This window comes from Apis cerana, linkage group LG8, assembly GCF_029169275.1.
Source record: "Apis cerana isolate GH-2021 linkage group LG8, AcerK_1.0, whole genome shotgun sequence".
Taxonomy (NCBI): domain Eukaryota; kingdom Metazoa; phylum Arthropoda; class Insecta; order Hymenoptera; family Apidae; genus Apis; species Apis cerana.
Genome location: NC_083859.1, coordinates 7297837 through 7315687, shown reverse-complemented (window position 1 = coordinate 7315687; position 17851 = coordinate 7297837). Strand labels below are relative to the sequence as shown.

Sequence of the window (17851 nt, the reverse complement as noted above, 5' to 3'; positions counted from 1 at the left end):
ATTTTATAACAATAATAAATGTAATAATTGATATTGATATTAATATGATATTGATTGTTATAACTAGTTTATACTTCTTATAATATTTTTGATTTATAATTGTATTAAAATATCCAAAATATGAGAATAATTAAGACGGAAACAAAATTTTAATTTGTACTAAATTTATACTAATTTGTATTAATTTTGTACTAAAAATACAAAAATATATAAAAATAGAAAGAATTCTTATAAACTATTAAATTTTTTTGTTTTACAATAATGAACACAATAATTTTATAAAATTAATAAAAATTTGTAACTTTTTTTAAATTCATCTGGTGATTTGAAGCATTTTATTATATTATATTAATATTCAACTTGTTTGCACATTTCTTTTGCTATTATTTGTTCCTCCAAAAGTAAAAATACTTTGTATGCATAAAATTGTTTTGTTTCAAATGGTTAATTATGCTTTTCTGCCTTAGATAAATTTCCTTATAATTATTTTGCACAGGAAACATGGGATGATAATGTATCTGGAAAATAGTCACGAGGAAATCGTCACCAGAATATATTTCGTTTACAAGAATTATTTTTCAATGGCAGCTGCCAGTTTGATAATACTTAATAGTTATTACATTCTTCTCACTCATCAACACGCACGCATAAGTGCTATACAGAAAAAATTGTGCTGAACGCTCAGGATACATCGTTTATTTCATCCATTTAAAAATTGTAAATAAATATACACACAATCTTTTTTTTTTTTTTTTTTAACAATTAATCGAATTCGTTTTAATACTATGCGATTAAAAGCTTTTTAAGATTGAAATTCTCTTGTCTATTGTATAAAGAATAGCATGCAATTCTTCCAACATTTAATATATGTAATTTACACTTTACTTTACTATTGTTTTCTGAATAGAAACTTTTATGCGAGTTTCTAATTTCTCAAACTATTAAAAAACTGTTAAAAAATTTTCAAAATAGATGAGCAAACATTATTTCCTTTGCGCGTACAAATTGACCTGCAATCATACTATACGTCCATGTGTCACGATATTTTAACATAAATGGGCGATCAAATAACGAAGAAGAGAAACACTGGTGGAGAATTGAACTTGATTCACATGTGCTTGTAAAAATTTTTGATGAAACCATTTGATTTCATTTCTCTTTTGTGCAATTAAAATTATTATCTTATTTCACAAAAATTTTATTTTCTTCTTCTTTTTCATCAAGAACATATTTCATAATAAGGCACGACAGATTCTTCAAATTTTGCGTTTGAAAAATTGGCTCTCCCTGCTGTTGCGTTTTGGTTTTGATTTCTATTGAGCAGATTAATTCTTACACACTATCCATAGATCGTGAAAAATCATTTTTGTTATTTTCCACGATCTATGGATAGATCTTTGACTAACTTGCGCGCGGTAACTGCTGTTGCCTGTTGATATAGTTAGATTTCTATTATTCTAAGATTTTCACGAAACTAATGGAGAAAAAAATTCATTATCATGCATACAGCTCAAAGTAAAAATGTATCAAATTCACAGTTTTAATCGCGTCAGCCTAAATTTTTAAAATTCTACGACAATCTATTTTTCATTTTTTCTTTCTTTCTTTTTTTTTCTTTAATTTAATCACAAAGAAACAGATTTAAAAGATTTTAAAAATGCAGGCTGATGTAATTTTATCTATTATGTTCTAACTTTTTATGATATAGTTCCTCCAACAGTTTTTTAAAACTTGAAAACACTTGAAAAATAGTCTCTTCCAAACTCACTCAAGTCTCTTTCCAAAATAGAACACGACTCGCAGAGTTTTCTCCACGAGAAAAGATCCTTTCTTCAACAAAAAAAAACCAAATGATTCACTGATCTTTCAGACACCAATTTATATTTACAACCATAAAGAGAATCAATAGTCAAAAAAAAAAAAAAGGAAATCATACCTCCAATAATTATCCTAAGAACAGAAAGGAAAATTCAAGATATTGACTTCCTTCCAAGAAAAATTTTAAATTTGTTACTTCTGCGCCGTACAAAAGCTGTTTAACACTTATTTTACTCTTCATTGAAAGATATCATTAAGGATAACGCGAATCACTCAGGTACCTCGACGAGTAATGAAGATTATGGTACGATCTACTTCTTCTATGATCTCTGTGTAATTGATTGGTGGGCCTTTGAGCCGGATATGGGCCTACATAAGACACTGTCCTAACCGCTCGTCGCTCCTGCTCATTTGAAACTGGTTCTGGAAGTGTTCCAGAATAATCCGGAGGTGGTGCAGCCGGTGATGAAGCGGTTTGAAACTGAGACATCCCATAGAGGACGCCTATGGATTTTCTGCAGACATCGTGCCGCCTTTGATTTTCTTGTTCCAGCTGACCTTCCTTTCTTCTGCTTTGAGACGATCCACTTTCCGTGGAATTGCTGTCCTCGCTGGTCCCCAATCCAGGATCCCTATCGTCGAACGCAGCTAAACTGGTCGCAGGGCTGCCTTGAAAATTCTTGTCGGGCCCGGAAGAATGATGATAATAAGTTAGAGTTGGATGTGGAATCACGTAAGGATGTTGGAGTTCGCAATTCAGATCCTTCTCTGAAATCTTTCTCTGTTGAGTTTTATCCGTTTCTGTTTTGTCATCGTGATAAGATGAAGGGCCGAATAATGATAACAGGACAGGAAGTAGAAACATTCCGTGCATGGCTCCGATAAATATCACCAGAAACACCATCTTGAAGAATACCATAAAAATGTACGTTCCGGCAAGAACCAGGGCTATCAATCCAAGGATCGTGGAAGTGGCCCCTTGCACTATGGGAAGGCCAAGGCTGTATAAACTTTCTTTCACTCTGTCCTCCGGTGTCTTCTGCTTGGAGCTCATATAGGCGTAGCAAATGTGAGCAGTGAAATCGACGCTGAAACCTATACACATGATAAGATTAATCATGGATATGCTGTCTAGGCTTACATCCCACAGAGCCATGTAACCAGCGACTCCCAATTCGATTGAAATGATACAAAAAGCAACCCAGAGGCAACACATTACATTGGGAATAAAGATGAAGCTGATCAGCATCATGACAAGGGCACCAAACACCATACATTGAATACTAGTGGGTTTAACAAGTTCGAATTGGTCGAAGAACACAAAGTAGGGATGGAACACGCTGGCGTTCAAAGGAGATTGGGCGCAAATCTGACGGAGTTCTTTCACCATGTCTTTCTCCTGATTGGTCCCGCTTACATTCACCGCCTGAATGAGAAATCTGCTAGCTATAATGTGTTCTTCGCTCGGGTCGAACTTCACATCCAAGGAAAAGCTACTTTTAGGGGACAACCAAGTGTCTTTTAATTCTTTGATGAAACTTTTCTCGTCCTCGATATCTACGTCGGTCGCACTGTTGTTGGCGTAGCTGAGGAAATTTCTGAGCCAGCTCTCCGTGTAGATAGGAGCGCTGCTGATATACTTGCTGGCTTCCAAGGATCGAGTTAAATTCTCCATCTGTTCCTGAATCACTGGGTCGCTGTAATTATATTCTCCGCTTACCACCACCTGAAAACGTGATATTTTTTCTTTTAATACTCTAAAAATTAGTTTAAACGATTTTTCTATTAATCAATTTAAGATCTTTCTATGACTCGATAAGAATCAAGCAAATCCTCAAATATATTAAATTAGAAGTTATACATAATCATATACAGTAAAGAATGTGGTATTTTCAACATTCGAATATTTAAACGAACGTTCTGTAGCCTGAATCGTGATAGTGCCGTCTGACGCAATGCCAGTCACTTTTCTTCGACTGGACTCTAAGAGAAAGTCACTCACGTGACATAATTGCGAGTAAGAAATTATTATTGGAACGACGAATCTTCGAAAATTGATTACGATCCGAATGGAAAAATTCTTCGATTAAAAAATTTGTTACATCCCAAGTAAAATTTTATAAATTTTATATTAAAATATTTTTCAATATATATATATTTTTCTTAAGCATTATCGCATAATTTCTTTAAAAAAAAATCACACGAAATCCGATTAAAATCCTGATTGTACCTGTATTCTGTATGGGAATTCCCGAAAATAGTAATCTTGACGGTCATAGAAGACAATCGAATAAGAGTCATTCTTGGAGAGCTTGCGTCGATCCAAGCCCTCCCGAAGAGTCGTCAGCCCGTAAAGAGCGCCGGCTAGATAACAGCCGAATATCAGAATTACAATGATTTTGATGGGTCTGCAATTCAATGCGGCGGCCAAATAATCCCGGAACCAGCTCATGCATCCGTGTTCCGGGTTGTCGGTAGGATTATAAGGATCGTCTGGATCCACGCCCCCGGTGCATAATGCTCTATAGAACCAAGATCTGTTTGCTGAAAAATATAAAAGATATTTGTTAATTCATAAATCAATTGATGTTTATGTACGAGACAATCGCCGTTTTCGTAAAGAAGCCATTGTCTTTGACTTTGAAAGCATAACTTCTAAGCATTGTGGGAAAAAGAATGATGAAGCCATTGTGTGGTGAGAACAAAGGCATCGGCGAATGTCGGTACAATGTCACGCGCCAACCGACAATGTTAATTACATTAAGATTCCAAGTACGCATTCGTGATGAGGATAATCAATTTCCAAGATGCGTTGACCATATCTTCACCTTTACCGATTGTTAATTACAATTCTTTTCGATCAAATCGATTTTTGTTTATAAATTCGAACAACTTATCTACGTTTCGCGTGTATTAAATAAAAATTATTAAAACCATCTCTCTGAGATTACGAGATTAGATAAGGTTAGATTAGGTTAAATTGGACAACGCAGATCTCTTGGAACACTTGTACACCTTTTACTTCCTTTCTTTGAAAAGAAAAATTTTATCAAAAATTTTTATATAACAATATTATATAACAACAGCGTAAAATTGATTTCCATTCCAATTTTCTGCCCCGTCAATTTCCAGGATTTGTTCTCCAAATTTCCGGCCAAACGACTAAATGAATCATCTTCCAAAATACAGTTTTCCAATGAATCTTGATAAAAAAGAATTTTTCCAGTCCATGTCCTTTCATGATAATAAGCTAATCGGCATCGATTTTTCTAAAAATTTCAAGGGAATTCAACAAAAGAACTGATTTTAAAATGTCATTTTTTAATAATATTACAAGACAATTTCGGTTCATAGATAATAAAATGGAAATTGATGTATTTGCTAATATTTTTCGGTGACAGGAAGAAATTACGTAAAAATGTGACTAAGATGACATTGTTCGTAACTGTTTACAATGTCTCGAGAGAAAGTGACATGTTTACGTAATAGAACGGTGATCTAACAAATTAGCGAAGCTTGAACATAACGCTTTTCTCACGTAACCGGTGGTGTACCACAAGCGATATATCTTGAATTTTTATTAAATTAACTAGACACATGTGGCGAATGTGTGTACAAAGAAAGTAACCGAATTTAAATCTCACAATAATCAATTTTAACGGGAGCCATTTACCAATTATAACAATATTATCAAAGTGTTTCATTGATGTATAACCATTCATAATAAAAGACTTCCTGATGCGATCAAACTACAATTTACAAATCATTTCAGAGACTTAACAACGGTTAGCCAGGATCTTCCGGCTTTCACGATCGAAATGGTAAACCATTTGCAACAACTTTTCCCTTTTAATAATCATGCATCGATTTCTAGAAATAAAGCAATATTGTTAAAAAATTTTAACAAAGAATAGAAATCTGTTCTGTGATTTTTAAAAATTACATCATTTTAATTAAATTAAAAATAGTAAAGAATTATGATTCCAAAATTCGAAGATTTAGTTCTGTTTAGGTTCTGTAGTGTAGAAAGTTTTGTGTCATGTAGAGAATACATGAAAGTTTAAACTTAAGATACTGGCAAATGATACATTCAACGTATACTCTGTCCGTGAAAGTATTCCGGATAACGTCTTCTTTGGATATTTTTTGTTACCTATACATGTATGCAGTATATTTAAATGTAAAATGGTTACATTGGATGTAGTAACCTAAAGGAATTCTCCGATCGCCAAACTCTTACTTTTACCACGTGAGTTCTTGGACAATTACGTAACGAGAAAACATATATCTACTTCCTTCTTCTTATTCTTTTTCACCTTTTTTATATTCAAGAATTCTTATTTTTTTATATATATATACTTCTTCAAAGATTGTATTATATAAATTACTTAGATATGAATAATTTTGTCAAATTAATTTGAAATATAACAAAATTTAAATATATACAATTTGAAAATATATTATGTTAGATAATTTGAGAATATTTATCGCGAATATTTATTGCTTAATTTCGTTAAAGATATATTAGATCTAATACTACTAAAGGATATGAACTTAAGAAACTAACTAAGAGAAAAGAAATAGAGTAATAAAAAACTCACAAGACTTGGAGAGAGGTTGCACCTTGCAACATACTACACTATGAAGATTCTTTTGCTCGCAATAGCCACTGATGGCTACACAGCCTGTGAAGAAGGTCAGGTGAAACACGAAGGTGAAGACTACGGCGAATCCTGAGACAAAAAAGAAATATGTCACATAACCAGTTTCCAAGTTTAGCTTTCAATTCTCTTTAGTGGATGTATCTGTTACACACCTGAATAAATACAGAAAATTTGAACAGAGGGAAAGGGTGAGAGAATACCAATGAAGAACGATATCATGTCAGTCAAGGAAGTAATAGTAATCGAGACAGCAGCCTCGCTGAGAGTCGCAGCCATCCTTTCAGGTACCGGTTTCATTATACTGGTTCGTCTCCAAGCAGCTAGCATCACAAACGTATCGTCTATTCCAATACCTGCGAACAATTAAAGGATTGAATTAATCGTTTAGAGTATTAAATCGCTTCGTCATAAATTATTTGGGATAAAAAATAAATAAATCATGACACTGATGAATCATACGAAGAACGAATTGTCGGCGCAAACACCCCTTATGTCGGTATAAAAACGACCACGGTGTCATTATCGTGATAACAAGGCGGCAGTTAATACGTCGAATGAATCAGAATGACCGGCTTATTCGTGATTCAGCCTGTCTACATTTGGATGGCGATTTATAACCGCTAATAAACGCATTTATTCAATTTCAAGCAAGGACGACCGATTTTCAGAACCCTTTCCCGCGTTATTGTTCGAATTCAACTATGTTTTTTCACCTAAATTTTAAATCTAAATTTTAAATTCACAGTATTCGAATAATTTCTTGATTCGAGAAAAAGTAATGTACTCTTGCATAACTCTGATATTAAAAAACATAGAAAATATCGTACATTATCGAAATATAATTATATTTTTCCTTTACAAATATACAAACTTCATTTTTATTATTTTAATCGTTTATAAGTTGTACATTTTACAGTGTAGATTAATAAGCACATTATATCTATACACTATATACATCACTATATGTAATACTTGATATTCTAAAGAAAATTAAAAATTTCACATCCACCATTTTCATCTAATTCAGATGTGATTATCGATATTTTTATATAACGATAAATATCGATAAATATTGCTATGTTATTAATTCGATATTACTAGAACACCGATATTACTAGAACATCGATTACAAATAAAAATGACTAGAATTTCTATTTTTTTTTATTCAAAATTATTAATATTGTTAACATTAATATTATTTAATTGATTTTTTTTGAATTACATATTGGAAATATTATTAAAATATCAATAATACGAAGTGACTTAATTTAATTACAATATAATTTTTCATTAAAGTTTATTTATTTTTAATAACTTATTAAAAATAAATTTTTACAATATTTTAATAATAATTTTTAAAAAATGTAAATCCAATCATTTTTATCCATTAATAATATTTTGCATAAATATATCGAATATCATAGATATGTCGAAAACTATTAATATTAATATGTATCGATAAAATATCGAACATTTCAGTATATTTCATGGAACGAAAAAATTTGTTTTGAAAAAAAATTTATATATTATCCTTAAACGGATAGTAAACGATTAAAAAATAAACATACAATTCAGAAATCTATTTCTATTTAGATTTTTAAATCTAATCTCTTTTCATATTCGAAATATAAGTGAAAAAACATTATTTCCTAGCTAACCTTCATATGTATGACTGTTTTAAAAAACATAATAATCCAATTAAAATATGTGTATTAGAGAAACTAAATGATTCATAACGTAATAGCCATTGACGAAAGTCTTTTGCGAAATTATGTTTACTAGCTTTGTTCGACTCGAATGAATGATCACGAGTCAAGCAATAGGATCGACAAACACCGAGTGATTTACGTGAAAAGCGGAAATTTCGCTGCAACTTTTCCCTTTTGTTGTTGTATTTGCGTGTATCAATCATCGAGCAATGTGACTATTCATTATTGCACACGTTTGACTGGATTGTGAAATTTTTTTTTTCGTTTTGAACCTATTCTTTTTAATTTATATCTCTCTAATAAAAAAAAGATATGCGAATCATATTGATTTGTGGTTTTATTCACCTCATTTTCAGAATTCACATAATAATTCCTCTCATCAATCATTCACTCCATGCAGAAATGCGTCACAGGTTTTTCTTGTAATCTAAGAAATGTAAATTGGAATTAACATGATTCAGTTTTATTTTTTCTTTCGCATTTAATTGGGAATTCCACACCTTTAAAAATAAATGGCTGATGTTTTAAACACCATTATTTTCTTAATATTTTGTTAACCATAATGTTACAGAATCTATTTAACCTACATAGCATTCCTGCATGATAAAAATTATATTATATGGAAAAAGAAAGTGCAGGTGCACTAAACTTTAGTGAAAAGCAGTAAATCATTCTTTTGTCAGAATTCTACAGAAACGCATACTATTGAATTTATGTCCAAAGAATAATTAATTATCATATTACAATTCTTCTTCAGTTTCTCAGTAAAATTCTATTAATTCTATAAATTTAAGTCTTATTGAAGCTTACAAATCTCTTTAATAATATTTCACTCACCAATCATGAGAAAAGGTGCAGCTAAATTGAGACCAATAAAATCGACACCTAGGTATATACAAAGACCAAAAGCTGCCACCGTTGCCATTGCGGCGGAAACATTGCCAAGAAGTCCCAGCCATGGTTTGCTGCGCACCCAATCGGTCATCATGCAAGTGACCACGGAGAACAGAGCCATCAGTATGAATGTGCTCGAAAAATAAGGCACTATAGTTTTGGTATTCTCTTCCAGTTCTAGTTCCAAAGTCCTAGACGCAAACCTGGCAGTGGTAATATGTTTGAAGATATTCTCCTCTTCCACTTTTCTCAATGTCTCCAGGAATGCTTCTTCCCAGGCTGCTCCTCTATTTCAAAAATAAGACGGAAAATGTAAAATAAAAGGATGTAAGAATTTTAGAGATCGACTTACATCGCATCTTGACGAGCATTGTCAGCTGTGAGAAAATAGGCCAATTGCATAGAGGGTACAGACTCGATCATTAAATCTTTGTCGATCACGCTTCCTCCAAAATAGACCGGCAATATGTAAAAATCCCAGGTGACAGGATTCAGCGTGACAGGAAACGTCAGATTGAGCTCTTTCTTCTCCACATATCTGCAAAATGCTACCGAGTACTTAGACCCCTACTACTATTATATTTTTTATTCAATTTGCATAAAAGGACAATGGGTATTTTTATATTTATTTTTAGCCATGACACATAAACAAAAATAAGTGATATTTTATAATGGTCTTCCATGTACGATGAAACTACATATGATCTTATGAAACATGTGTTATGCACGGTATTTTTTTTTAATGCCTTTAGTCATCAATCATAATGAATTACAATAATTGTAATTATATAAATAAAATTATTAAAAATATTTATATATTAAAAATTTATTTAAAAATATATATATTTATATATTTTTAAAAATAAGATGATATAAGATATTAGAAAGTCATGTGTCATGTTTCATATAAACAATCGCGTAATGACGCTTACTTATGAGCATATTTGGTAGCTATTCAAACTCACATATGGATGATACCTGCAAGTAATTGGCAAAATCACATATGCATCATATATAAATAAAGAAAATTTCAATTTAATTTGTTTAATATAAAATAGATTTTTAATGATTAAATAGAATTTCAGTTACGTTAGTATTCGCTTATGATTAAAAATGCCTAGTCTTTTTTAACATAAGGCAATAAATATGCCATTATTGTTGTTTGTTTTTAAATTTTTTCTTAATTTATAATTATAATGATACTTACTCTATGATATGATGTAGATCTAGAATATCGTTGTTGAAACATGTATCTAACCATCTAGCACAAATTTGACTATAATTAAATTCTTCTCCTTCGTACATCGCTTTCGTATTTCTTATAGTCTTATCCAGTTCTCTAAGCTCGTTGAATACCACTGTTCTCAATAGATTTTCATTCCCATCCTTAGATGTGATAATCACATGCCCGAATCGACCTAATATCATGTCCAAAAATAATATTCAATTACAAACGAGTAGAGAAATTCTTGAAGGAAAAAATATTAACATGGAAAAAGAAAAGAAGAATGCACATAAGAAACTACATTAATTATGTTGTTGTAATCAAGATTAATTAGCAATGGTTCAATGAAACATGAAAGTTCTCAAACTAATAGCAACCCATGTTCAATCGCTCTACAGCACGAAATTACACATAATGCAAACAAGGAAACACTGTCAGAGTAATTGATGTAAGCGTGCACTTTCTCCTTGAACTTCGCCATCGCTATTATTGTTCTCCTTGTGGGATCATATAATAATATGTCATTAAATCATATGTAATGTAAATCATACGAATATATTTCAATTGGAACTTAAAAATTTTTAACGAATATTTTTAATATATTCGAGATCTCACTGAAAATTGATTACGAATATTAATTTTCGTTTTACAAAAAAGAAAAATACGTAAAAAATTGAATATTTAGAAAACTTTTTTTCAGTTATAAAATAAGAAATTTTATAATATATTGCATCATTGGTCTTGATAAGTTAAAGAATTATGGAGTAAAAAAGGTCAAAAATCTAAAACTGAAATTATGAAATTGTTTTTAGTTTCTCGATGGAAGAACTTCCCTTTTCTCAAATTCAACTTACCTGGCCTAGTGATACGACCTAGATTGAATCTATGACTGTAATTGACTTTAAAGTACTGTTCGACAATCGCTCTTTCCGTTTTGCTTGGTCCATTAATCGGAGAAAAGAGGTATTCCGGATCTATCTCGTAATGGATCCTCTGATATCCGGTAAAGCAGATGCAGGCCAGGAGAACTGGAACTATGACGAAATAACCGGGATGATGGCCAACTATTAGACCTAATTTGTGAAAGGCTCGATTCAAGAAATCGTCCACACACGTCAGATTGTTCCACATCTAAAAATATTATTGATACAATCACAATTTTGTTTCATATTTATATTTATCAGAATATAATGCTTATAATACTATTTGTAAAAAGATAATGAAGATGCTTTCAAATTTTTGTATTCTATTTTTATTTCTTATTGTTAGAAATATATATAATAAAAGATGAAATTCTATTTAATATTTATAATTATCAGAGCACAAAATGCTTATAATATTATTTATAAATAATAAAAATGTTTCAAAAATTTTTTATTTAATTAATATTGTTATTTTCTTTTTATTGTTCTTTTATTGTTAAAATAATTGATACAAGATGAAAAAAAAATGAACGTGATCCTTGTCTGTCTATGCTATTATAACTGAATTCGTTCCATATAGATATAATTGAAGATTCTATGACGACTAACAGTAATTCGAAAATTAGTTCCTGTTAAAAACATACGTGAAGATATTTACGATTTGTTGATTATTATAATTTCATAATATTATTTTAAAACGAGGAAAAAATAATAGAAAGTGAAACCTACTATTCGTTAAACAAATAATGAATTCAAATGTTAAAGATAGATTATATCACAATACGGCGCAAAAAATTACAGAAAAATAAAGCGAATAATGATATTATAATTAATTATAATATCATTTCGGAATCTTTCGGAATTTAAAACTATAATTACGATTATTTGAGATTAATACAGTCTTAATTTTAACTCTCCCATTGTGCAAAAATTTGTATAAATTAATAATTTATATTATTAAATGAAAAATTCATTTATATTTTCTAGAATATCAAAAACTTGATTTAAATAAAATTCAATATAAAAGAAATTTACATTAATTTAAAAAATGTATAATTTCTAGGAATTTAATTATTTTTACAAACTGATTACAATTTTTAATTTTTCAATTTTCTAATTTGTAATTGTTTTAATATAAGATATTTCCAATTATTTTTAAATATTATTTTTTTATAGCGATAACAATAAAAATTAAGAAATTAAACAATAAAATTGCTTATGTTTTCCACATGTTTATAGCGTAAAATATGTGAAATTCATCACACGGTCCGTTTGATGCGTGACGAAAGATTTTAGAATTCAAGATTCTATCAATCTTTTCTTTCCTGCTTGTATAAATATATAATGCGCGAAAAATTATACAGTAATTGTAATTTCCCACAAACAATTCCTTATCAGATACAGTAAGTTGAACAAGAATATAATTATAAAATTAATATAAAAGTCAACCACTTGCAATTTTAATATCGAAATTAGTATTAATACTCCTAGTATTGTAAAGGAAAACATCTGATTTAAATAATTTTTTCAAATGGAATATTTAATTTATAATAAATAATCTATCTTTTGAAATATTTTTATGCAATCTTGATTATATCAATGATTTTAAATAATAAAGTTAAGTGAAATGCTCGTGTATGTATATTCTACTCATATCTATACCTAATCTAGACTCAACTGAATGCACAATTTCTAAACAACGACAACAGACCAAACATTTTCCAAAGTGCATCAAGAGTTATATGACGGTATTGTAGTTATGTCACAATGGAAAAACATACTTAGTCTAATAACACAGACATCCGTCCCTCTTCTTAAGTAATCATCCGCGTCTTCACGCTGAAATTCGTGTTCAATTTTAACGATGAAAATCGCACACATCCGTCCTCTTCGGACCAATCATACTATCATGAAATCCACTTTCGCTATACACCAAGATCATTATCTTTCTTGTATCCTAATCAAGAAAAGAAAAGGACGGATTAAAAATTCCAAACGAGAAATGGGTTAAACGAATTCAAATAAAATGTCATTGAAAAACGGGGAGTAAAAGTGACGAAAACTTGACCCAGATAATGACAATACGCGTTTAGCATAGCGAAATCATCACTGTGCGTCGATCTTCGGATTCAAGACGAGATTGCAAGTCGTTGTAAATACTTATAAGGAATGATCCACAATTTCTAGAGAGCTCATTGATTTGCAATTCTCATTACTTCAAATTCCGTTGAAAAACGTATATAAAAGCAAAATACATGAGAACAGAAGCTCGAAGAAATGGAATAATCCCGATTACTTGATAAGGAAAACATTTTTCACAATATTTTTTGCAATATTCAGTTCAAATACGTAAATATATTATATTAACGTAAATACTTAGTTTGGATGAAATTTTTTCAATATTTATATAAAAAAAAACATACTATATATATACTATACATGTATTTGAATAAACCGGTAGCTTTAGATCAAAGTTTCCTATTTCATACCCTGGATCAATGTCCTACGTTCATTGTTTGTTCGGGAAGAAACTTGTTCTTTCTGGATCATCAACCCGCATACAGAATAAAGTAACTGTACACCGTACATTCTTCCTTAGCGTCTCATCATTCTCACATGTCTAGTGCCTCCCACTCTTCCTTGGTAGCTCGTGTGCATATATAATAGTTTGGATTCTTTCCCAGCATCTCATCTAAATAGCGTTTCATATTTCACATTTTTGAAGGAAGATCTACTTTGTATTTAATTCACACATCCTTCTGCTACCCATATATCTTCCCTCATATAATTCAATATCATTCTAAAAAATTATGAAAGGATTCCTCCTAAAAGAATATTAGAAATGTTATTTTACTCGAGAAAATTTCGAAAGAAAATTAAATAAGATCGAGGAAATACAAAATATTATCAATAAAATTCAATCTGAATGTCTCGTATAAATCGAAATTATCTCAAAACATTTTAAAAAAATATCTTCTAAAAGAATATTTAAAAAAAATTGTCACTTGATTCGACAAAATTTTTAAGAAAATTAGAATAAGATCAAAGAAAAATATAAGATACTATCGATAAAATTCGAAAGCGTGGACGCGGTTATCCGTAGAAACGGAAGGACATTGGCTCCGGACATGGCAGAATCGAGCGTGAACGACTTTCTAAAACCACTTGCACTCGATTCCAACTTGCTTCTCGAACGGTGGCTGGTGCCGATGACGTGGTTTCCAACATAGTAAATACAGATCTTTGAGATGGCCATCTTTCTCTTCTCATCACGGAGAAAGTAACCGATCCTACCAGTCATTGGGTAACAGAACTCGCTCCTTATTCGATCGCTCGATTGAATAACCAATCGCGTAACAATCGATCCAAGCTTTTGTTCGAGCTGTCCAACGGAATAATAACTTCGCGTACGTAACCAATCTAATTAGATTAATTAACAGCCGTTACACAAGTTTCACTAGTTTTACATTATTTGGAAAGTAATCTTTACAATGTTATGTAACATCTTTCTCTTTTGATACAATCAAAAAAATGCAGAATTTTAGAAAAATGATTTTTTTGAAATTATATTTGTGTTAATCGGTTTTATTTAATTGATTTAGATATATTAATTATTTAGATTAATGGACTTCATAATTCAGTTTTGTTTAGGTTAATATTAAGTTTATTTAGTATTACGAAATAAATGAAAGAGGATAATAAATAATATTCGAGTTTGGATTAAAAGTAAATTTATATCATACGAATAAAAAAAAAATAGAATGGCATGAAGAAATACTTTCTTAAAATTTTTCAACATTCTTAAATAATTTCGAAAAATTATTTCTCTTATGAAATTATGAAGTTAATCTAGATTTCATTAGAAGTTTGATCAATAACTCTATGGTGATCTTCTGATCTTATCCATTTTTCTTACATAATTAATATATATATATATATACATATATATATATTTTAGATCTCAGATTTTGAAAGGATTTAATAACATTTGCCAGACTGTTACATATGTGAAATAGTATGATACTCATGCACCGGATTGCCTAATTGATCAGAATGTAGATTGGTCAACCGATGTGGTAACATAATATATTGAATAATAATCATCAGATTAAATCACAATGTCGATAGCAATGAAATAGCAGTGATATCTACTAGCGGATACTCAACTTTCAATTCGATGAATTGACTAAATCGCTCTAATGACCAGACGGAAATTTAAATAGATAACCCCTAACGCCAGAAATAACTTTTGATAAGTAAGAAGGAAATGAGAAACTGTGTTTATATTACGTAGAAAATGCGTAACTAATGTTTAAACACATATTTGCGATACTTTCACTAATTTTTTGATATTTTTTAGCGAAACTATCGATAGTATAGGTTACGTAGAATCAATTTACGTAAGTTTTGTAAGAAAGTAATAAAAAAATAATAATATGTTTTTCTAGAATTAAGCGATTCCTTGATACCTTTGAACTTCATAACGACGAATGATGAAGGAATGAGATTTAGAATGTTTTGAATTATTTTTAATTTATAAAATAGAAAAATCGAATCATTATTAATCATTAAAGGTGATTCAAAGTCTAAAAGTCTTGTTGAAAAAAAATTCTTGATCAACTCGAAATTCTTAAGAATTATTTTACTTGCATTACCTACTTTCCATTTTTACCTATTTTCAAGAATTGACCAACATTATCGTATTCCGATTCAAGGACAAAAATAAAAGGTAATGCGAGACAAAATAACTCGCAAGAATTTTAATTAAAAATTTGTTTTAAAAGAATCAGTTGAAAATGATTTAAACTTGAATTTTTTTTCGTTTGATGTACAATATTTATTCTAAATCCCATCATTATAAACGATATCTTGAAAAATGACTTAAATAATGTGAACGATCTCTCGTAACGTTGTTTCATCTGAGACGCAGGTCACGCGAGTTTGCATTGAGAATATCAACTCGATTTCGCTCCATGGACCTTGTGCTCGAAATTTGTCATATCCCTTCGTAATCATGACTGCCCTTTCAAAGAGCTGTTATCATTGAACATATCTGAAGAATTATTAGTTGAAATTTGGAACCTAAAAGAATATCGGCGATTATTTTAATTATAGTAAAATATATACAGATAATTTTCTCGTTAATGGAACAAAAGGAAACATCGATTAGATAATTTTAAAGATTCTTAATCCCCAAATATTTATGGATAGCAATTCTTTATTTATAAAATAATCATTGATTGAAAATGAGTCTCAGTCTATAAATATTTGAGAACTATTATCTTATTCGTCGATAATTCCTGCATGTTACATGATACTGGCGACAAAACATTTGGTATTAACTTTTGAAATTATCTTATATGTGTTTTCTTTAGATCTACTAGCGAGAAAATTACGCTATATAAATGTGAATAAATTTAATAGAATAAAATAACTTAGTGTTAAGATAAATAATTAATTATTATATATAATTAATTAATTAAAATAATTTGAACAAAATAAATAAATAAAATTAAAATAATCATTCGCTAATTATTGATTAAATCTATAAATAATGTAATAAAATTAATAATAAAATAATAAAGTTAAACGTGTGTTTAAAAATTTAATTATATTAAAATTCAGAAGATAAACTCTACAATTAAAAAACTAAATACCATTGCTTTGAAAAAACCTTATAATAGATAGACATAATTCTATCTAATTCTGATTGAACTAATTCTGTTTGAACTTTCTTTAAATCCTAAGATAATGATTAACATAATTAATCATGATCTTAATTTTATTATTATTAATCGGAACTTTATTCTATAATTTTCAATCGATTAAAATTGAAATCAAACAAGTTCAAAATAAGTCTGTGAAATCATAACCGTATCGTATAACGGTAAACGTAAACCGATAAAGAGTTACCTAGACCTGATATACCTTCACTTGTGAATTGATAAATTATGAAACGACGTGAAGATTACATCTAGGGGACGATTATTTTGCTCGAGAATCAATGTCGGGTTAACATATCATCATTATATCATCACAAGACAAGAAAATTGCGATCACGTTATTGTAACGTGTCCAAATTATCCTTTCTCCTTCGAAAAGAAAACTTTTAATAAAAAACTTTTATATGAAATTATTATTATTTTGTATCAAATCTTTTAAAATTTTTATCTTTTAAATATAATATTTTTACATTTTATAAATAATCATGAAAAATTAATCTATTATTATTTCATATTCAGTATTCTTTAAATGGTTAATTCATATTTTAAAGTATTCTTTAAACTTTAGATCTTATTATTCTTTTAATTGAAGTAACAAGAATAAATTTAATTGCCAAAATAATATTTAACTCAATTTCACATCTCCAGAGAAAGTACATGCAAAATAATTTATAATGATATGTTAACAATCGATCTAAATATAATTAGATACCAGAAATTACAATGTTAGAATTGATTCTAAATTCAGGTTGGCACGTGGCCGAGAACGAAAGTAACATTTATAAATAAAAAAAAAAAAATGGAAAATCCTCGGGCTTGATATGCTTTCTCGTCGACACGGTGGTTGCTTGCTTCGAGGTACAAGAGCCGCTTCACTGCGGCGATGCCTCTCTGT

General features: G+C 29.8%; 1 protein-coding gene across 10 annotated transcripts in view; it reads right to left on the bottom strand.

Annotated features, from left to right (window-relative positions):
• Positions 1-529: 529 nt before the first annotated feature.
• Positions 530-17851, bottom strand: part of LOC108001697 (patched domain-containing protein 3) — a 27301-nt gene continuing 9979 nt past the window's right edge. Inside the window, exons 5-14 of one of the 10 annotated variants that reach the window (XM_062078518.1) lie at positions 13723-14058; positions 13015-13190; positions 11165-11441; positions 10293-10503; positions 9438-9623; positions 9029-9372; positions 6635-6835; positions 6420-6551; positions 4049-4362; positions 530-3544 (exon numbers count right to left, since the gene is read on the bottom strand). In XM_062078518.1, the coding sequence (XP_061934502.1) occupies positions 2072-3544; positions 4049-4362; positions 6420-6551; positions 6635-6835; positions 9029-9372; positions 9438-9623; positions 10293-10503; positions 11165-11441 (3138 nt within the window). In that variant the 5' untranslated portion in view covers positions 13015-13190; positions 13723-14058 and the 3' untranslated portion in view covers positions 530-2071. Of the gene's footprint in view, positions 3545-4048; positions 4363-6419; positions 6552-6634; positions 6836-8511; positions 9373-9437; positions 9634-9896; positions 10064-10292; positions 10504-11164; positions 11442-13014; positions 13191-13722; positions 16316-17851 lie in introns of those variants that run through there. The other 9 variants (XM_028668650.2, XR_003698615.2, XM_028668651.2 and 6 more) reach the window with 9 other exon arrangements.